The following is a 22,234-nucleotide window of genomic DNA, read 5'->3' as shown; positions in this document are numbered from 1 at the left end:
ACCTATAAGGGAAGATGGTATTTACCTTCAGAGAAAGAAATGGTAAATGGAAGTCTGCACACCATGGTTTTACACACACACACACATGTGTATATCTATGTCAAATGGTGGCCTTCTCTAGTGCAGTGTGAGGAGGGATAGTTAAGAACTTAAAATGTAACAAAAAATAAGAGACGTGTGTATGTGTATATACATGTACATACATGGACAGAGAAAGAGAGAGAAAGTGTGAGAAGTATCTGCCCTTCGGGGTTCTAGGGTCTTCTGAAGGGTTAAGGGATGTCTTTTCTCTATAGCCATAAACTTGAGGTCCCCACTTGCTGTGTTTTCCTTCACTGTTAGGTGCTGGATACTAGCAGCCCAGTTCCAGCTGCAAAACCAACTGAAAACGTTCTTCATAGCCATGTTGGTAACAGGGGTGAAAGACATTTCCATTCCACATCATTGCTACTCTCCCAATAGTAGAGTCCCCAGCATTTCTGAGTGGGATCACACTGTCCAAGGGACTCTTTGCATGTGCAGGATCCCATTACAAACGTGTTCCAGAACTTTTCCAGGAATCGAGATCAAGCTCTTTTCCCTATAGTTTCCAGATTGTATTTTTGTTCCTCTTTTAAAAATCAAGATATCTACTCTTTTGTCCAATGGCACCTTCTCCAGTTTAGCTGTCTTTTAAATATCAAGGAAAGTCACTTTTTTTCAGTACCCAAGGTTAATCTGGACCAGGTTACTTGAATTCATTGAAGGCACCAAAATGATCTATTATCCCTTTTCATATCTTGGTTTTCAGTTCTGATTAGCTATTTTTGTTCTGTCTTTTCCAGTCCAAAGGCCATTCCTCTTAACAGAAAAGAATTAACAGCTGTCTTCTGTTGTTCGTTACCATTGTCCCATCCCACTCACTGTGAACACTGGTCCTATCCCTTCCTTGAACTTCCCTTTTCCTCAATATAGAGAAAAACTCCCTTTTTTGACTTTTGTTTTCTTCACTAGCTAACCAGACAATGCTTTTGCTCGCTACTACCATCCAAATGTGTATATGAAATGTCTTTGATGTGTTCCCCTGCCCCCAAAGCAAATGCACTAAATACTTATTGAACGTATGGGGCTACTTGATTTTAATTATCCTTTTATTTACCTTTAAACATGTTTTATTGATGTTTTATTTTTATATCAAAGTCATTTCAATACATATCCTCTCCCTTCCCTCAAAATGACTCCAACAAAAAGCAATTTAAGCAAAACCAACAAACATAATGACCTTGTCTAATATGTACACCATTCCACATCTTTAGTTTCCCACCTCTCTACCAAAAAGAGAGAGGAGCTTCCTCATCGTTTGTTTTTTTTTTGTAGTGGTGAGGATGGTGGAAGGGTTGACTGACCCTCAGTTATTCAGTCTCCAGTTTCATCTTAATGTTCTTCTCGTTTGAATTACTGTAGCTATTGTGTATACTGCTTTCCTGATTCTGTTTACTTCACTCATTTAGCTCATAGAAGTCCTCTCAAGTGTCTTAATTTTTCACACTGGCTCTTTCATGTATTGGAATAATATTTCATATACATTTTTTTTTCTTAGCCAATCACCAATCTGTGGGTATCCATTTTAATTTCCAATTTTGAAGTACCGTTACGAACATTTTGGTGAATGTGAATTCTATCTTTGACCTGATTGGGAGATATGACCAACAGAGGAATCGATGGGTTAAAAAAAAAACCTGTCACTTTTCTCACATGACTTTCAATTATTTTCCAGAATGGCTGGACCACTTCACAGCTCCTCCAGAAGTATATGCGTGCCTAACCTTCCATGTCCACTAAAACATTGGGTATTTCATCTTTTGTCATCTTTGCCAATTTACTAAGTGACAGATGAAAGATATTTTACATTTTTCTTATTGGCAATTTGGCACAATTATCCAAATTGTCGTTCATAGTTTGTGATTCTTTCACGAACTGTTTATTCATATTCTTTGACCACTCATCTAGCGGGGAGTGATTCTTGGTCTTGCATTTTTGCATTAATTCTTTTATCTTGGATATCAATAATAGTATTAATAATAACAGCTAGCTAACATAGTGCTTACTATGTGCCAGGCACTGTGCTAATTGTTTTTACAATTATTTGATACTCACACAATCCTGACAGGTAGATGCTGTTACTACCCCCATTATACAGATAAAGAAACTGAGGCAGGCAGCGGTTAAGTGACTTGCCAAGAGTTACACAGCTAAGTGTGTTTCTGAGGCCAGATCTGAACTCAGGTCTTCCTGACTCAAATACATTAACTTTTTCTGCACGTGATGTCCATCACCTGTCAGGAAGTAGGTAAACAGGCTTCATCCTAGGTCCTCTAAAGACATGGTTGGACATGGCATTTATCAGCATTCTTTTGTCTTTCCAAATTAGTTTTCTTTACAATGTTGCTATGCTTACAGAAATTTTTTTTTTTGATTGAGGCAATTGGGGCATCACACAGCTAGTTAAGTGTCAAGTGTCTGAGGTCACATTTGAACTCAGGTCCTCCTGACTCCAAGTCTGGAGCTCCATCCATTGCATCACCCAGCTGCCCCAGAAATTATTTTTCTTCTGCTCACTTCACTGTCAGTCCATACAACCCTGATTACCTGAAATTCTCTCTTGTCATTTCTTATGGAGCAATAATATTCCATTATGTTCATTATGGCACGGTTTGTTCAGCCATTCCCCAATTGTCTAAGAGGCACCACCTTGGACTCCAATACTTTTCTTTTCCCCCTTTTGATCCTCCCTTCAGGGTCAGGAAGTTTCTTTCGCTTGCATCTCTCTGCTTTCAGGTATCCTCCCCTCCTCCCTATCCCTGCTTCCTTCCCTGCTGAGTTTCAGATAAGAGTGAGGTTCATCTGATGTCCACTCCTCCCCTTCCTCCATGTTTGTATTCTCTCAATAGCAAGTTCCACTCCCTTCTTCCACCTTTCTACACTAATGTGTTTCTTTTATTCAGCACAAGTATTGACTGATCTCTTCTACTTTTGGGAGAGTCCATTTTTCAGGTAAAGTTGACCATTTTCTTTCCTAAGCTATTTATTCTCCTAATTCTCTCCTCCAGAGCTTTTACTTCATTTTATATCTCTTACTTCATTTCTTCTAGGTATTCATGTAGCCCATTTTCATATAAACTGAGGCTCAGAGAGACCTTCCCCATGGTTACACAGCTAGTAAATACTGATGTGAGGGTAAGACCTCTCTTTCCGTATTGTTCTAACCCGTCTTCCAAACGTACCTTCATTTTTATAATCCTCTGCACCAAGCAGTGCCTGGCACCGCCTAAACCTGAAACTTCCTCCTCTCTATTGGATTCTTTCCCATCCCTTCGAGGCCCGTATCAGTTTCTAAGTCTTTGCTCAACACCCCAAGCTTTAGTCATCTCTGCCAATGACCTTCTATCACTGTGTCCTTTAGGACTTAGCTTTTATCTCCCCGTGAAGAGGTGACATATGGTGCCCTTAGACATCTCTCTTATCTCCCCAATTGGACTTCAGAGTTTTCAGAAGGCATGGAGGCCAGAGATTGTCGTTTCTTCTGGGTTTGCTTGGTGCCTTGGAGTGCTGAACCCATATGGTGCTCAGGGAAACGTTTGTTGATTGACAACTGTGGCCATTATGTTGGCACTTTCTGGTTTACCACGTAGGGTACTGTCTTAAGTACAATTCAGTTGAACTTAGGACAAACCATAACCTCTCTAGTTAAACCTCCGTAACATGAGGGGTCACATCTAAGGTGCCTTTCCAAAGCTAAATCAGTAACTTTGCCATCTATGATCAGGTCTCTTCCAGCTCCACAACCTCTTGTGAGGATGAAGGCAGCACAGTGTATTGGAATGGGCGCTGTATCTCAAGTCAAAGGAGCACAGTTCAAATCCTGGCTGCCTGGACAGCTGTTTCTTCTGCAAAATGAGAGAATTAGACTGATCTCTGAAGTCCTCCCAGTTCTAAATCTATGACCTAGTCCATTTCAACTCTAAGTCTACGACCCCATGAGACTACAAGAGGGACCCAACACGTTCCTCATAAGAATAAATGTAGTGTTTTAAAATTACTTCCATTACTTCCAGGTGACACAGTGGATAAGGTACTAGACTCGGAGTCAAGAAGAGGCAAGTTTGAATCCCATTTCAGACACTTTACTAGCTGTGTGACCCTAGGTAAATCACTAAGATCACTCTCAGACCATTTCCTCATCTGCAAAATGGGAACAACAGCACTTGATCTCCCAGTGGTCCTGAGGATCCAAGGAGGTATCTGTAAAGTGCTTTGCAAACCTTGGATACTAACGCTAACTTACATCATCACTTGACCTTTTCAACAACTTTTAAGAATTTGTTCTTTGAAGTTTAGATTCAGTCAAGGGCTGCACTTGAGGACCTAGAAGCCCCATGTGGCTTCGAGGCCGAAGGTCCCCCCCCTCACCCCATACCTGGACATTGCTAATAATAGCCCAAGTGATTTCCCTAAAGTGCAGATATGACTGTGTCACTTTCCTACCCAAACTACAAGGACCGATAACGCATCATCTCTAGGATCAGATATAAATGCCTGTCTGACTTTTAAAGCTCCTCACAACTGACCTCTTCCTATTTCTCCCCCTTCTTACACATCACCCCCAATGCATAAATTCTACAGTCTCGCCATGCTGGCCCACTTGTCCCTCATACACAACAGTCCACTTCTCTGCATGTCTTGCTATGCCCCATGGGAATTCTCTCCCAATCTTCAACTCTTAGAAGACCTGCTTCCTGCAGGACTGAGTTCAAGCGCCACTTTCTCCAGAAGACCTTTCTTTGTTCCCTCGGCTACCAATGCCGTCCTCTCTAAGCTCTTTTCCACCTACTTAGTATATTTTTGGCATGTACCAATTAACGTACTGTTGTTTTCCCCATTAGAGTCCAGTGAGGCCCATGAACACGGATCTACTAGCACAATACCTGGCACATAGTAAGCTCTTAATAATACCTGCTGATTGTTTATCAGAAGACAAACACAATTTCCCCATTCTAGTACTGTTCTCCTATGGTTTTGTATTTCCAAGACTCATTTGGGAAAATCTGGGATAAATTTTAGTGAATTGAATCAAGTGTTATGCAGCTGCCAAGAGCGCAATAAGAATGCAACGCCTAGAAGGAGGGTCGTGATAGGCCTACCCTACTCTATCCATAAGAACGTGTGTAGGAATGTCTAGTTTTATATATTAACAAGCCCTCAAATGGCCTTTGAGGTTTATAAGCCAATATAGATACTAGTGCTGGTATCTGGGTCTTAGTCAAAATATATTGAAGTTCAGGCCAAAGAAACAGCTCAATGATGGAGGCAGACTTCCTGTTTACTTTTAGCAAGGCTGTGCCATTAGCTAAGTGCCACCTGTGTGTACTCCTGCTCACATTAGGTTTTCCTGAATTTTTGTCCGGAGCCAATCCTAGCATTCTCAAGTGTGACATCCGTGCAATCTTCTGCTCAACTTCTCCAAATTTGAAACAAACTGTTGTCATTACAAAGAACTCATGGAAGGCCTTACATCTGCAAGGTGTTCAACAATAATAATTTAAAAAATAATCTAGTCATTTAATGCTGAGTCCCAAGAATGCATCTAACGAGAGCGGGAAGCTTTCAGGACCAGAAGCCACCTTCTTTGAGATCTGGAATCACTAGCATCTCTACCATCCCTTCCAATATCAAAGGGCCTATGACAGAGAGCATGAAATTTCCTACAATTCATCAAGCCTGGGCAGACACAAACAGCTGAGACAGCTGACCCCTTCCTAAGAAATACTACTGATGCTCTCATTTACTAGTTAAAAATGAAAAGGCAAATGCGGCACCAACAATCCCAAAACAGGGACTCCTGAAAGTATTATTCTCTCATAAAGAACACACCAAAGACTCCAGAGTATTAGCCAGTTTAATTTAATCATTTTACAAAAAAAACCCCAAAACAAAAAAGCCCCCAACAAAAAACTAAAATACAGATTTCCATAATGTCCCACTGTTGATCTTTTTCACTTTACAAGTATAAACCCTGCTAAATGCATCCAGTACATTTTTTTATTGCATGAGATTCCAATTTTGTCAAGTTAAAAACCAAAATGGTGCAAACAGCAGATTTTGGACACTCGGATAACTGCTTCACCCCGAGAAAGTTGCATGGAGCAGTGCAGCATCACCAAGACAGTGAGAATCTTTACATGGCAGATTCCAAAAACAGAGTAGAAATATAAAAAGGGTGATTAAAAACCAAACCAAACAAAACCCCAGGAACAACAAGCCACCAAGATGATACGTCAGCAAAATTCACAATCTGCCTGGGTTGGAAAGTCATCTTTGGAATCCATCCTGCCACCTCAAGATGCACCATTTCGGAATCATAAGGAGGTTCTGTGCCTACATGAAAATGGTCCTTTGCTCGAGGTAGAACCACAGCAAGTCTTATTGCAGAGGTACAAGGTACCTCTTCCCACCTCTCCTGGCTGATGGTAGATACAAGTGGTCATTGAGAAGTATCAGTAGTTTAGCCACTTCATTAAAAACCAATAAGGTGGATGGTTTTTCTCACAACAAATAGACTGTGACGTACCTCATGAAAAATTCTCTCTGCCCAGAAAAGCCAAGGTCAGAAAGATAAAATATCGATAGTTCAAGCTTCTTTATCTTCTTCAGTGCCAGAACACTATCAAAAGAAGTGCTGCCCCAAAATTGCCCAGGGTGCATTTTGGCTAGAAAGGTTTCCTCTGGGCAAGCAGGGGCCCCAGAGGCCTCAGGGCACTTCACATCGGCACCAGAAGTTTAGGAGCGAAAAGCTCCCTGGGCTGCAGACACCCCTGAATTTGTGAGGATCACAAGAAATTTGGCTTCCTGCCCTTACCACTCTTCTCTATGACAACTCAAACGATGATGTCTTTTCTCCCTCTCTAAGTCTCCTCTTTGCTTGATTCTGCAGTTAAGGTAGAGAATGTGCTGTAGGCTGTGGTGTCAGACATCGCCACAAATGTGATTTATGATGCTACAAACACAAGATTTCAACTTTACTGTAGATGGAAGGCAGGGAGTCAGGGAGCAGGAAGATGTGTTCAAACAAGGTCAGGCACTGGAGGTATTTGTAAAAGGATTTCATCAAATAAAAAGAGTAGCCTAAACTTGTTAAAACTGATAGCTTTCCTAAATATCATGAGAGGTGGGAAGTACATCTACTTCCTGACTCTTGTGATATTTAGGAAAACTACCTGTGATTCAACGTCGTACTTCAAATCCAGCCACAAATGAAAGCCCTTGCTAGCTACACATTAACAATAGCTAAACTTATTTTCTTTCCAGGAAAAAAAATGTTACATAGGTAACTGGGCTTGTTTCGCTTCCAAGGTGGTAATTTCTTTTCTATCTCCTCCCAATTCCCCCAGAACAAGATGTAGGTTAGCAGTTATACTGAGGGGTTTCCTATCCTACCCTGCCTGAATTCACCCCTGTCCAGTGATAGCCTTTACCATGGAAGACCAAACAACAATACATTGCTTTTCTCTTATATGTGAGCACATGTGCACACATGGACAAACTCTTAAGGATTCCAAAATGTCAAAGAGCAAACATCCAATTTTAGATTTTTCTTTTGGCTGGTGATGCTAAATGCCTCCATTTCCATCCCAAATGAGGTTATAAATTTGTTCCTAGGTCCATTAGGTGAAATACCTAACACAGCCTCAAACGGCTTACTGCTCCATTCTTCATTACACCAATCCACTTAAAATCATGAATTTAAGGCTTGTCTCTAGTATATACAGCTGTACAGCACAATAATATGCTACTACATACAACAGGCCACGCATGGCCCTTGGCCTCTCAAAAAACTCAAACTTTATTGTCAGCTCAACTCTTTAAAAATTAACACCTATGTCTACATATACAAACAGATAAAAAGGTGACCACAAATTCCTGCCCACTATTCACAGGGTTTCAAGTGTTCACTGTGGAAGCTTCCTAAAGAAATAGAAGAGGGTGGTGATGACAAAACGACCATGCGTGGTTTTCAAGTCAGCAACCTTTTCCTTCAGTTGCTGCATATTGGGGATATAAAAATGGCATCTAGGGTCTCGTGTGGAAGGGCTTGGAGGAATAAGCCTAATTTGCTTAGGAATGAAGTCTGAACACTCCAAAATGCACCAAAGAAGGCAGAGGACCTTAAAATGAAGTCTGTGACAGAGTGAATCAAAGCTCATAATGGCATCAAAAGACCAACATAAAGGAGCAGAAATAGTCACACGATGACAGTATCAGAAATTGCACGAGTCCACCCCGCCCACCCCCAATGCATTGCACAGTATAAATTTTGGAACAAAAATGCAAAACAGGCATGTTTAAAAATATATTAAGACACAAAAACAGCTGAAGTTCTATAGTAAGGATGCAGAACAGAAAGCTTAAAGTATATGGAGAAGTTCAGCTAAGACTATCTCACATTGTGCTAGATTACAAAAACTCCCATGCCCTGTAGTACAATAAATGAATAAATAGGATGAAGGGGGAAAGGAAAGAGGGAAATCAAAACTAGGAGGGGAAAATGTCTCCATTTACAAAAAATATTTACATTCCTCAACTCAGTCACTTTCAACATGTCTATATACAGAATTCTGTACACATCTAGTAGAGGGCAGGACTGAAGGGTGGGTACTCGGGAAAGGCATCGCTAACTTGAGCTGCATGTTTATAGATACAAGTTTCCTTCATTTATGTGCCCTTAAAAAACACTGTATTCTGACCAGAGGACTGATAGCTTTTTCAAGTTTTAGCTATTATAGCAGTTGGCCTTGAGGGCCGCAGGTGACCAGAGGGTAGAGAATCAAGGTAGTTCTATAACACTCCGGTGGCATAATAGTAATTGCTTTTTTACTGTGGGAATGTACAATACTTTCATTTACAGAATCTCCAACTTTTTGCTCACATTTACAATCTCCATCTTCAAGCAGGAATGATGTGTTTATCTGCAAGGCCCTCAGGGTTCTGGGCTCTTTTTGCCTGTACCTTACACCTCTGTAAGGATGGGCTCTGCTCTTCACTAGGGCAGCAGCTCTCCAGCCTGCCGACAAAAGACCCAAGTCACAATCGAGGCGAGAGACCCTTGTTCTCTCACCACCCCCGGCCCCATCTCGGTACATGCTCGGCTTGTTCTTGACCTGACCACAGGATGGTTGGGGTGGGAAGCCTGTTTCTGTGGACTAAAAACTGCTATCCATCACTCCCTACCACACCATTTAAAGGCAGTGGCCTTCTTTTGTCCCAAAGTTACTAGCCTCTAACAGCAGCCTGTGAAGTAATGTTGAGTCTTGAGAGCTTATCCCTGGAGCTGGATAACTAGAAATTATTTGGAAAATTAAACAATTTATGATGGCTAAAGTTGTAAAGGGGAAAACGAAGTTGTGTTTTTGTTAAAGATGTTTTGCTAATATCCTTATAAATACGAATCACTAGTTGGCATATTTTGATATTCTGACTACTGAATTACAGAGACCTCTCTGGCAACGAGGAAATTTAGGGGAAAGCCTCTAAAAATTATTTTTGCACAGGGCTATGGTCCGGAATTTAAAAATGTGAACATTTTACCCTGAACCATAATTCTTTTCTTTCTTTCTTATATATTTTTTTTAAATACAAACACTTCAAAGCTCAATATCATGATGGTAAAAAGGCCAATCAAATTAAAAATCAAGTCTTTAGTTAAAAAACGTGAGACTAAAATAACTGATCCTAGGATAAGCTTCTTTGGCTAAGGCCTCAAACAGATTAACTTCATGAGTTTGGAAATCAAATCTACTTAGCAAGGGGACTTTTTAACTCTAGGATCCTACCTCCCCACCTCTTAGAAGTTGACCCCCTTGAATAGGTTACCATTACAGTATGACATAAAGGTTATCAGGCGCCCAAATCAAGGTTTTCTGTTTTGCATGCTTCCACACTGAGAAGGGTTCCAATACAGAACCTCCAGCATCACTAAATACCAGGCCATCTTATACACACTACTCTGACATTTTCAGGGATAATTTTGGTCATTTAAAATGTGTATGTATATACACACACACATAAAGACACACACATACATGTATATACACACATGTATGTATATGTATATACACATGCCCAATTCTACAGAGAAATCAAAACACTACACAAATCATGTCCCCTTGCAGCACTTACCTACCCCAAGAGTAAATGTCAATACATTAACTATAGAGTCATTTAACTGCAGGCTGAAGGGCTCTCCTAGTGCTGCTTTAAAGGAAAACATGATCTACTTACAAACACCACCAAAAAAGCAAATACGTTCGGAATCTGGCCAGAGGCCAGCAGAGGCCTACTTCCTCACAACGTCTTTCCACTGGAAGGGGTTGTTTGATTTCAGAATCTCTACGTGCAATCACTTTGGGGCCCCAAGCATGTGCCCTGTACTCACACTCTGTGTGTGGGGCGATCATATTCTTCGCTGTCTAACTAGAGGCAGAAGCATAGTCCTTGTACTCTAAGAGGAGATCACTTGAATGCAAAGACTCCTTCAACCAGATAAGTGAGCAAAAAAGAAAGGACAGATTCTTTTTCTCAATTTAATACCACGTAAAGTAAACTCAGATGAAATGTCCAAGTAACCAAGTATATGCTTAAAGAAAATACACCAGGCAGCATAAGAGACGGCTGCACTCAGTTTCCACCAGGAAGCACCTATTTATACTGAGAGAAAAATTCTCCAATTCCAGGTCGATGCTGGAAGACTAAAAGAAACACTGTGGAAACTGACCTTGTCCAGGTATGGGTCAGTGCTACCACCTCTCACCGCCTTATGGCAGGAAGAGCCTACTTACACGGGAACAGAAAGCTACATGGAGTGCTGAGGCAACACACACTTCTGTAAGATGCTCAAAATGAAACTGTTGCTAAAGGGGATGACTACCTAAGCAAGAGTCCACTTCTTGTTAGTACAATAACTTTTATTTGACATCTACAAGATTTTGGTGTCTTGCAGCTTTCTGGACAGGTTTATACAATCTCAAAAGTTTTCAATAGTGCAACCTGTGCAAGCAAAAAAAAAAAAAAAGACAAACATTGTCCCTCACTTGTTATAAACATTTACTATTATAGGCAAAACAAAACTTACCCATATTATAGATAAGTGACTATTCACATTTGTACATTACCATTTTAAACAGCTCCAGATAAACTCTACAAATGTCTTACAACATATTAAACAGGATTCAAGTTACTGGGTAACAAAGAGCACATACAGCAGAAGCCTCAAGTGTTTTCCCCATTGTCTAGTTTATAGCTCAAGTAAGGTTTTGTCTTACAAGTGACAAATTAAATTATATTAATGAAGTAAAAAATAAGAGGATTGTTTTGCAAGATAGAGGTCAATTTGCACTTAGTTTCCATAACCATCTCCAATTAAGGAAAAATGCCACCTTGAGAAAAACAGGCTTTGAGCCGTTTTGTTTTTTTTTGCAGCACATTAGGAATATTATTAATACATTAAAATGAACTAATTTTGAATTTAAGAACTTTATCACAAAGAAGGGCATATGTGTGGTGGACTCACTGCCTCAGAGAAGGAGGGGTATAAACCCTATACAAATGCACTGAGCAGAGCTGTCTGTATACAGGTGTGTTTCTCTCCGCCCCAACTTTGGTGGAATCTTACGGCATGCTTTCAAAGTCATGCACCGTTAGAATAAAAACTGGGAAGAACCTGAATGCGTGATGTACAACCACTGCCATTTCATGCTTAGTTCTAAACCTGTTTTACATGTTGAAAAGAAAAACCAAAATAGATTTTCTCTATTTAGAGACTCCTAAAGACATGCATCCTGGGAGGTCTTGCCCAGCCACGGCATGGATGTCCTGCGTAAACCCTGAGCGCTGAAGGACAAAATCAAGGTAAAGCCAGTTTGGGAAATTCCACACATTTTTTGCACAAACTGTGGTCTTAGTTTAAGAAATTAAAAAAAAAAAGCTCATGAATTTACAAAAAAAAAAAAAAGACACCCCTGCTTGCCCAAAGTCAAAGCAAATGGGAAGTTAAGTACTAGAGGAAAAGCCTATGTAGGTAAGGACATTTGCACCACCATCAGCATCGCTGAGTCTCAGTTTGGCCATCTTTTTTTTCCAGGTACCTCCTCGTTCCCAAAATATCACCAGAGAAAGCGCAACTGAAAAAATTCTTTGGAATCTGTCCCTGATATTTATGCAAATGATATGCTTGGATAGCTTTTCCAGAAACACCCATGTCAAAACCTGCAGTCTATCCTTTTACAAGTTGTTCAAATTGGTGATGCTCTGTGGGTGATGCTGCTGCCATATCTGCTTCTGCTGGACTGCGAGCTGCTGGGACTGGTCGGATGTCGACAGAAGATTTACAAGGGGAGAGACACAATTTGCAGGAATGATCAAACCTGTAATTAGAAATAAACCAGAGGTTGGCTTTGCAAAATTCTTAGGGTTTGTCTAGTCATGGGAAAGGCAAAAGCCATACTTTGGAACTGAAACAAGTTTCAAAGGAGAAAGAAAACGATCTTGCTTTTTCTCCAAGTCTGGGTAGCACTGTAACTCAACAAGAACCAAGACCAAACACTGCTCCAGCACATTTTGGTCCGTGTGACCAGCTAACTGCCCAGAGCCTGCACAATAACAGAGGCTTTCTTCTACAGGGCTTCAAGTTCAGGCCTCAGCACCTGGGGGGGCAGATGCTGCTATCCTCACTTTACAGATGAATAAGCTGAAGCCCAGAGAAGTCAGAATGACTCGTCCAGGATCATACAGCTAAGTAGGTGTGACCTTCCCGAACTTTTACATTTAACCCTGTATCTTCTTTGTCACGATGCCTTTCATCTGGAAAGGATGCGCGGAACCAAAGGCGGCTGCGTCTCCTTTCTGCTCTGTCAATTACTGCAGAGCATTAAGGCTGACTCAGGAAAGAATCTCAAGAGACACCAAAGAAGTAGCGATGGGTGCTATGGGGAAGGGCAAGGAGACAGGAACCCATGATTCCAACTACGATGGAAGAGGTACAAAGCTACCAGGAAGAGCTGAAGGTGCCAATTAAAACCTTGGATAGAAAAATAATGATACTAGCTAGCATTATATATAGCATCGGAAGGTCTGCAAAGCGCCCTTTATGTAGATGACTTCATTTGATCCTCCTAGCAACCCAAGGAGGTAGATGCTCTCTCCCCATTTTACAGATGAGGGAACTGAGACAAAGGGAGGGAAGTTCAGTGACTTGCTCAAGAGTCACTTAGCTAGTAAGTGACTGAGGTCAGATTTGAACTCAGGTTTTTGTGATTTCAAGTCCACTGTTTCACCACCTAGCTGGAAATAAAAGGACATTTTGGGGGCCTTTTTCATAGGGCTTAGATCTACCACTACATACATCCCTGTGGGAATCACAAGAGGGAATTGTTTCTGTAACTTCTAACAGTGAGCAGGGGATGGGGGGGGGAAGGGGCAGAGAGAGGTTAGCTGATTTACTCAGTCAGTGTGCGTCAGAGGTGAGAAATGAAAAGAGATCTTCCTGACTCTGAGGCAAGCGCTCTCCAATATCCCATGCAGCCTCTTCTAGAGCATATAATTTATCTTTTAAAATAAAAAAATAACGAAACGAAAGGCAGAAAGCAATGGGTTTTCTCTTATACCTTAGAGTCACTAAGCAATACAAGCAAGACTTACCCACAATCCGCTGTCCATCCTCTGTTCGTAGCCGAACTATCTGCATCTTCACATTTGTGCCACTGACAGACGCTAGAACTCCCTCAACTTTTGTCCAAACACTCAGTACTGAACCACATAAAACATAATAGGTGCGGCATCGAAGACCTATTTCACAAACTAATCCCAAGCTTGCTTTTTTGCAATTGCCTCTCCTGGGGGAAGGGGAGGAAGAAAAAGGGAAACAAATTAATAGACAGAATTTTCTGATTGTTCAATGTCAAAAGGCACATTCTCAACCTCCACCTACCCCACACGGCTCCATTCTCCCTTCTTTATACTTCTCATGTATAACTTTTATCTCAGGACCCGCAAATCTTTTTCTCATTAATCTTTGTTATTTTAGATTCTCTACCCAAACTTAGCAAATAACCACTATTTTGTTTGTCCTGGTTCCTTGAAAACGGGCTAAGTTTTTTGTCAACTACTTTAGTTATCTAGTCATTTTAATTTTACACTCATTACTCTAAAATGTAACTGTTACCACTGCCAAATAAATGCTGCTTCCCAATTTCAACTATTACTATAATAAGTAAGCCAATGATATAGCATTTAAAACATCAGTTACCGGCAAGACTAAAGCAGAAAGAGACGACTTTAGTCCCCAGTGGAAGATGATGTATATTCCGTCAAATTATCAGATGAAAAGTTATCTACTAGTGCAGAAACGAGTTTAGAATTGAGTGCTTCTATGGCAAAACACTAATATGTTTTTAGAGGATCATATCAAGATGCTAGGATTGAAAGATTAATAATGCATAATAAGCTTACTGGTACAAAGGGTATTCTTCTTACAAAGTTCAAAACTAGTGTTCTGAGTAGCATTTTAATGGCAAATAGTCAATTAAAAGATTAGGCTTGTTCAAAGACCAGGATCTTCTAGCCCAAAGAACATTAGAAAATGTTGATGTTTTATATCCACAGTGACAAAATTTCAGATTTCTAAAAGCACTGAAGTAGAACTACATATAGCAGCATTCAGTTTATTCACAAAAGCAAAAGTTATTACCAGAAGGTCTATTTTTAGGTTAGCTTCTTTAAATGTAAAATCTGGAGCATTTTCCTAACACTGAACTCAGTACCATTTTTCTAAAGAAATGTATTGCTCACTGCAAGTCAATGTTACCCATCTGCCCAATAATGAGTAGATTAAAAAAAAAAATCTGGCCTATTTTTTTCTATCATTTTTCACAAAATGGGCCACATTCTACCAAGTGAGGAAGTAATTTTAGGGAATACAAGATGTCCAGATAGAAAAGGTATGCTGAGACAACTGGAATATTAGAAGCCATTGAATATTCATTCAAATCATACACAGGGAGTTACTAGGAAGAACAAACAAGTAGTTCCTCACCTCCATTAGAAAACGCAATTCATCTAGCAGAATATAACAGAATACATAATAGTGTTGAAACTTTCGGTGCTTTATTCCTATTGTAATTAAATTTGCTTACTCAAGCACTAAATACTAAAATTCAGCTCTGTGAGGGTTCTATCTCAGAAGTTTTGGTTTACAGTAAGAGCGATCTAAATAAAAAGGAAATTTGGAAAAGAGGATGATACATTTACTCTCCATGACCAGAATAAGCTGAAATTTGAACACCAAGTATAAAAATCAATGAGGAACATAGGGAGTGTACAAACAGAAAAAATGTAAAAGTCCACCTTTGTAAAAATATGTAATATTTTAAACTACTTTGCAAAACAAAGACATCAGTATTTGTTAAAAAAAAAAAGTAAATGCAGCCATGTTACTACATCTTCATTATACTGTCAAATATTCTGAAAATCATTAAAGTACTAACCAATATGCATGAGTACATGTATCTGCAGATGAATTATACTGATCTAGCCAGTGAGCCAGGGCATCATCTGAAGCCACCTGTAAAAATATGGCAAAATCAAAGTTGTGAGATGATAATAGCGCCATACAACACCTTTTCACAGGAAGCCCTTCTTGATTTCCCCATGTGTTAGTGCCTTTTTCTCTGCCACCCAAAACTGAACATTCCTGGAGGGGCTGGGTTGTCCCTCTAAAATCTCAATCACCTTGTGATAGTCATCTTATACATTTTTCATAAAATCAGAATCGCCATTTAAAAAATAAATTAGACAGGAAAGTTCACAAAGTCTATAAACACATAGGAAAAATACCTTCTTATACTTCTTTTTCAAATCGGCCAAAGTCTCTAATTTAAGCTGTTTCCCAGTATTTGGTCTATAAACTAGGAAAAGCTTCTTTTTGGGATTCACTTCTTTCACCAAGATGGCAGTTTTCTTGTTATTTCTTATCTACAAAAAAAGTCAAGAGACATCATTCTAATAAAATATTTTAGGGAGAGAATGCAACTACTTGGTCTACTATCATTGATTCTTGAAGGTAGCCAAATCTGAAGAGCCACTGTATTTAAACTTCATTGATATAAAACACGTGCACCTACACATAACTTTAAAAAATAAGTTACTTCTGCCTTTAGTTTTCTTACATTGCAATCACCCCCAATTACCTAACTGCTCCAGCATCCTCACCAGAGAAGATAGGACTGCATATCTGTCCTGGACCTCCTCTCTACTAAAAGGCAGTGTTTCATCTGCTTTCTTTTCTAGGACCAGGACTGCTACTGTAATTAATCTAGGACAGGAAGAATTTCAGTATTGCTGGTGCTTATGCACATTCCAGGCAACAAGTAGAAGACTACAGTCACAAAACGTCCCCACATTCTGTTCTCCACAAGAGTTGCTGGGGCATATGCAACAATTACCTTCCTGGTAGTCTTTCTGCAAATACTCATCGTTAGAACAGTACCAGGGGGTGACCTAATGGCCCATTCCATAATATTTCTTGAAGCTTTTGGACATACAATAAAACCAACTCCTTTTTTTGCTTCTCCAAGGGGAACCTGTGAATCACCTTCCATTTACCTACAAATTTCCCTCATTCTCCTGGTTTCCCTATCAACAATTACAAGGTTAATAGGATTTAGCTCCTCTGGCCTCATGTCCGCCTGCTAGTCACTGGACAAAGATCTTACATCTTACCAAGATCAAAAGCCTAAAGAAATCTGGTGGCCTAAAAATGGATTCTGAGCATTTGTGGCCCCTATCCTGCCACTGTGACTACAAAGTAAGTGGGCATACACTAAGGATGATTTCTTGTATTTGATTAAGGGGTTGTCATGGCCCCAAAAGTTTCATCACCAGGTAGCCAGGCTCCTGGTGATGACAAGCTCATGATATCTAACCTCAGTCTGTTCAGACCTTAGCCTTGGAGAGAAGGCCATAGCTTTTGAGAGCACAGGAACACCATATAGAATGTGAACATAAATTGTTCTATTCTTTACATGTTTGCTGAGAAACTAAGATGGGAGCCTTTCAAAAGCAGGGACTGTTTTTGGCGGCGCCCCCCCGCCCCCAGCCTTTTGGTATTTCAGGTGCTTAGCACAATGCTTGTCACAAGTCTTTAATAAATTCTGTCTGACTGAACAGATTAGAGTTATAAGCAAAATTAAAATAAGTATCAACTTGACTCCTAACTTTCATCATCATCATCATCACTTGGCAGTTTATAATTCTGATTCTTTCCAGAAGGCCATCTGACACTTTCATGATCTTGTTTCCAATGACTGCTTCTAACACTAGCGGATGTCACTGTAGAGGGTACAGCTGGCTGGTACTCAATCACTTCTGGAAAGGGGTAAGGCTAGATCCTTCCCAGGCCCTCACCTCCTCCCTGGGAGCATGGGGGAAGGGAAGAGAAGGAAGAAGTTCCCTGGTCTAGTCTCACAGAAGGTGTAATTAGCCAGCAGGTTAGAATAATGAGCTCCCTTCCTAGCTTAGGGGTAATGCCCAGCCCCCTCTTTTAGAGGAAAAGCTCCAACCAATCAGCTCTCAGCCCTGTTGCTTTAGCACCATTTTTATACCTCTTCAGCTTCCATAGAATAAAATTTTTTTTTGATAAGTTACTTTTAAGATAAAGAGAAAACAGAGGCATCTACAAAATGATGGGATCTTGTTTTCCTTTTTTAACATTTTATGATTCTGATACTATCAAGAGTAAAGTGACCTTCCCTTCTGGGCCTCAGTGCTGTCTGTGCCTCACTTGTCCTTTATCTTACATCCCTCTGCTCTGCTGCCCTCTTTTCTAGAGGAGCCCAGGGCCGCCAAAATCCCCTGCCTCCCCATCCCATCCAGAGGAAGAGCTTCTGACTTTCCAGACTTTGACACTCAATCCTACCCCACACCCCTCCATGCCCTTCCAGCTCCCTTTTGTTATTATCTCCCCCTATTAGACTGCAAGTTCCTTGAGGGTAGAGACTCTTTTTTCTTATATTTGTTTTCCTAGCACTCACTCAGCAAAGTGCTTGGCACACAGGCATCAATTAATAAATGTTTTGCCTTGCCAGAGAATGTTAGCTAAATAAAGGAGATAAAAGTTTCATAAAAGTATCCTACAATGTGTTTTTAAAAACATTAAAGAAACCAATAAAAACTATACTGCTGGAAAAGAAATCAGTCCCATCTCAAATCTCAAAGTCGTTCACATTTATTAGAGGTTCCTACTTGCAGCGATAAATAAAAGCCATCATCTGGTCCTGTCTGTTCCGCCCAAATCTTGGTTGCTTCTTCCCAAGACATTCCCCTCTCTACACTGATCTGTAAGAGAAACAAGGTAAAAACTAATGAAGGTACCACTGTGAGATACCTGACAATGTTTTAAATAAATTTAAAATACACAAAATCTTCAACGGATATTCATCTAAGTATCATATCTGACCTTAACATGAATGTGGTATGGTCAACTTACTGTATACAGTTCAACATGGCCTGAGGTTGAATATCCTGGTGTTAGAAACTTCTTAGCATCTGTTTTCCTCACCTTCTCATCTCCAGAACCAAGATCTTTAAAGAATGATAAAATTAATGTAAGAAAAAAATTAATAATAAATGGCTATGTTTAATTACTTCATTTTGAATTTGCTACTTACCTAAAATACCCATATCATATCTACCATTTTTTTTGGCATTTTGTATGACTGCATTAAGTGTGTCTGAAAAATACTGAAACAAGGCATTCTGCTGGTGGACCTCCATACCCAAAATACGATTTAAGAATTTTCCTATGTTATTGTAATCTGAAAGGGAAGTCACAATAAATCCCATTAATTAAGTAATAAGGAACAAAATTATACATTTAATCACCACCTTCACGGACCATCTCAAGCTTTGCTCCTTTCTCACGTATAGTTCCCTGATTTCTACAATCCTCTTCTTATCTGAAATTGCCCTTATGAAAAGGACCATACAATTTTAACACTATAGCATTTTCTCCTGCTACTTCATCTATACATATGCATTGTCTTCTTATGCTCCAATATGTACTGCCAATTACTACAAGCCAAGCTTTGTTCACGGCCCTGGAGGATACACAAAGACAAGGAATGAAATAATCCCCACTCACAAGAAAACTTACATTTTATCTAGAGACATAAGGACACGCCTAGGTGTATAGACACTACAGAAAGAAGAGTTTGTTTTTGGATTCTCCCATAGCATTTGCCAAACGCACATTTTTCATTTCCAGAAATAGTCATTAACTTAAAATCATGAATTCTAATCGACAAGTTAAACAAAGAAAGTCAAGAGGAATACCTTTATCAAGAGTCAAAATTCCAGAGCGGTCTTCCACATTTATAAGGCCCACGCCTATTAATCCTTGTCGGACATCTACAAGAAAATACATGAATGCCTCGAGCCACCTCCTGGACAAGCCATTACCTAATCAAAGCCATCCATATTCACCACTGCTCTAAAATCCCAGAGAAAAGGAGCTTTATTGTGGGTTTCAATTTCGCAAAGTGGTGGTGATGGGAAGAGGGGTAGGGGTGAAGGGCTGGCTTGATACACCTGCTATTAAAGGCTAGATGACTAATAAAAAAAAATGACCACAGAGTTTACAAAGATCTGTTCTTCTACATTCTGGTAAATATTGGGTAATTCTGGTAAATATATTGGGCAAAATCTGGATACAGAATGTCATCCACACAGGACCCTGTTTAAATGTTAATAATTTAGTTTGAAAATATAACCTTAAACGAAGCCACTGAAAACCAGTATTCCTACATCGTAACAGCAGCACTAACTGTTTGTGACAGCAAAGAACTAGAAACAAAGCAGATGCTCATTGATTAGGCAATGGCTAAAGAAACTGTGGGACAAGAACGCAGTGGAATATTAATTATTGTTTTGTAAGAAATAATGAATACAGAGAAGCATGGAAAGGTCTACATGAAATGATGCAGAGCTAAGAAAATATACACAGTGACTACAATAATGTAAAGGTAACAGCAATCACAAAAAAGTGAATGTTGAAAAATTCTGATCATGTGCATTCAACATTTTTTTTCGCTGATTTCTGGTCTTCTTTTGTATTTAAAAATACTTCTTTTTCATATGAGAATAAAAGATGCCTCTGTAACGGAAAAAATTTAAATGACTAACAAAAGTCTTCAACAAAAAATTTATCTGAAGAAAGATATACTTAACACTTGTGTTTTAAAATTGTCATTAACATTTTCTCAACACAATCTCCACCTACTTTTTTTTGGTCAAAGCTTTATACTTCTGAAGTGATAATCTGGTACGTTTGAGCCAAAATACTAAGATTTTTAACTAAGAAATATAATCACATTAGCCTCATATTTGACGTCCTGCTTTTTTTTTTTTGTTTGGTTGGGTTTTTTTGGTGAGGCTATTGGGGTTCAGTGACTTGCCCAGGGTCACACAGCTAGGAAGTTTTATGTGTCCAAGGCTGGATTCAAACTCAGGTCCTCCTGACTCCAGGGTGGGAGCTCTCTCCACTGCGTCACTAGCTGCCCCAGCAACTTGATTTTTGATGCTGGTTCTTAGCCTGGCACATACCCAGTTAATCAGAGTCTTTCCATGGATTTCTTCATTTGCAAATCAAGGGATAGACGAGATCTGCATTTACTTCAGGGATTACACTGTGCCCATGTACTTAAGAACAGGCAACAGCTGAAAAAGAGGGTGCATGAAGCTAAGCACTTACTGTACCCTAAGAAAAGATCAATAGGAGGAATTTAATGAAACTTGTTAAGCTGAGTCTAAGTGATACAGAACAAGCAGAGGCGGGAGTTCAGCTTACATGAAGACTACAATAACGTAACGGCCGCTGAAAGACTTATTGTGGCTGATGTAATGACTAGTGGTGGTGACTTCAGAGAGCTGGCAGTGAAGCAGGTTTCTCACCTCTCAGGAAGAAAGGATCATTCATGCAAAACAAGAATGATTTGGAGACATGGCAAATGTGTTGATTTGATTGTCCACAATGAGTGAAGTGGGGAAAAAACTGTAGCAATGGAATTCAAAAAAGTTAATTTAGGGAATTTCAAATATGCCTGGTTAGATGAAGAGGCTTATAACAAAACAGTAAATTGAACTGACAAGTGTTACGATTATTTTCAATTCATAACTGTACTATTTCAGAGTAAAAACATCACTGATGTATTTTTAATTAGATTTCGGTTATGTCAAAATAAGAATATAATTTAGGCAAAGTTCAACCAGCACTAACATTTGACAATTGTTAGGCATTCTTTAAAACACCTAGAATCTTCAATAAACCTATTCAGAAAAGTGATAATTCAGAAAAGATTCTTTTATAAAAAATACAAAATATTACTAGAGTTGACCTTCACAAGCAGTGTTCACAGTAGTGATATCTAGCTTAAAATATGAGGCCAGGGAGGGAATGTATCTAACAAAAGGCAGGAAGAAAGAGCTTGCTGTCAAAAAGGCAGGTTTCAAAATGAAGAGAATGGGGAAGGAAGAAAACTATTTTTGCATACTCACCCATCAGGTTTGATATATGAAGGAAGATTAAGCAAGAGACACTCAGTGGTTCAAAAGAAAAAAAAATATGCAAGAAAAGAGCCAATAAGAAAATCTATGGTCTTACAAAATCATGCTTTCTACATCTATATATGGAAAATAAGATGCCAATGAAATAGAAGTAAATTTGACCTTACAAAACTCACTCAAAATTCATGGAATTAGACCCAAAGAATGAAATTTTAAATATACAGACAGACACACAGAGTAGAACAATACTACAGATTAAGAAGATAGGTGAAGATCAATGAATGTAACGGTGACACCTTAGAGGCCTTTTACAACAAGAAAAGGGACAAAGCAAATGACCTTGTCATCTTGATTTTATCTGATATAGTCCTAGGATTGCTAGCTATAGACGTAAGACAATAGAAAGAAATTGAGAAAATAAGTACAATCAATCAAAAAAGAAACAAAGTTACTGCCTTTTACAACGGATGACGATTTAGAGAACCCTGGAAATTCAAGTGAAGATTAACTGAACAATTATTAACTTCAGTAAGATATAAAATCAAGGTTTCTGTATGTTACTGAAGAAAACTTAGCGAGAAGATACAAA

The 22,234-nt window shown here is 39.4% G+C and overlaps 1 protein-coding gene across 3 annotated transcripts in view; it reads right to left on the bottom strand.

Annotated features, from left to right (window-relative positions):
- Positions 1-5,924: 5,924 nt before the first annotated feature.
- Positions 5,925-22,234, bottom strand: part of SBNO1 (strawberry notch homolog 1) — a 67,276-nt gene continuing 50,966 nt past the window's right edge. For all 3 annotated transcript variants that reach the window (XM_020970315.2, XM_020970314.2, XM_078154262.1), the window contains 8 exons: positions 19,417-19,491; positions 18,753-18,899; positions 18,572-18,666; positions 18,328-18,420; positions 15,922-16,059; positions 15,573-15,649; positions 13,729-13,922; positions 5,925-12,455 (listed from right to left, as the gene is read on the bottom strand). In XM_020970315.2, the coding sequence (XP_020825974.1) occupies positions 12,313-12,455; positions 13,729-13,922; positions 15,573-15,649; positions 15,922-16,059; positions 18,328-18,420; positions 18,572-18,666; positions 18,753-18,899; positions 19,417-19,491 (962 nt within the window). In that variant the 3' untranslated portion in view covers positions 5,925-12,312. The remainder of the gene's footprint in view (positions 12,456-13,728; positions 13,923-15,572; positions 15,650-15,921; positions 16,060-18,327; positions 18,421-18,571; positions 18,667-18,752; positions 18,900-19,416; positions 19,492-22,234) is intronic.

The sequence above is a fragment of the Phascolarctos cinereus genome, unplaced genomic scaffold, assembly GCF_003287225.1.
Source record: "Phascolarctos cinereus isolate Bilbo 61053 unplaced genomic scaffold, phaCin_HiC Scaffold_4;HRSCAF=312, whole genome shotgun sequence".
Taxonomy (NCBI): domain Eukaryota; kingdom Metazoa; phylum Chordata; class Mammalia; order Diprotodontia; family Phascolarctidae; genus Phascolarctos; species Phascolarctos cinereus.
This window is presented reverse-complemented; position numbering and strand designations above follow the sequence as displayed.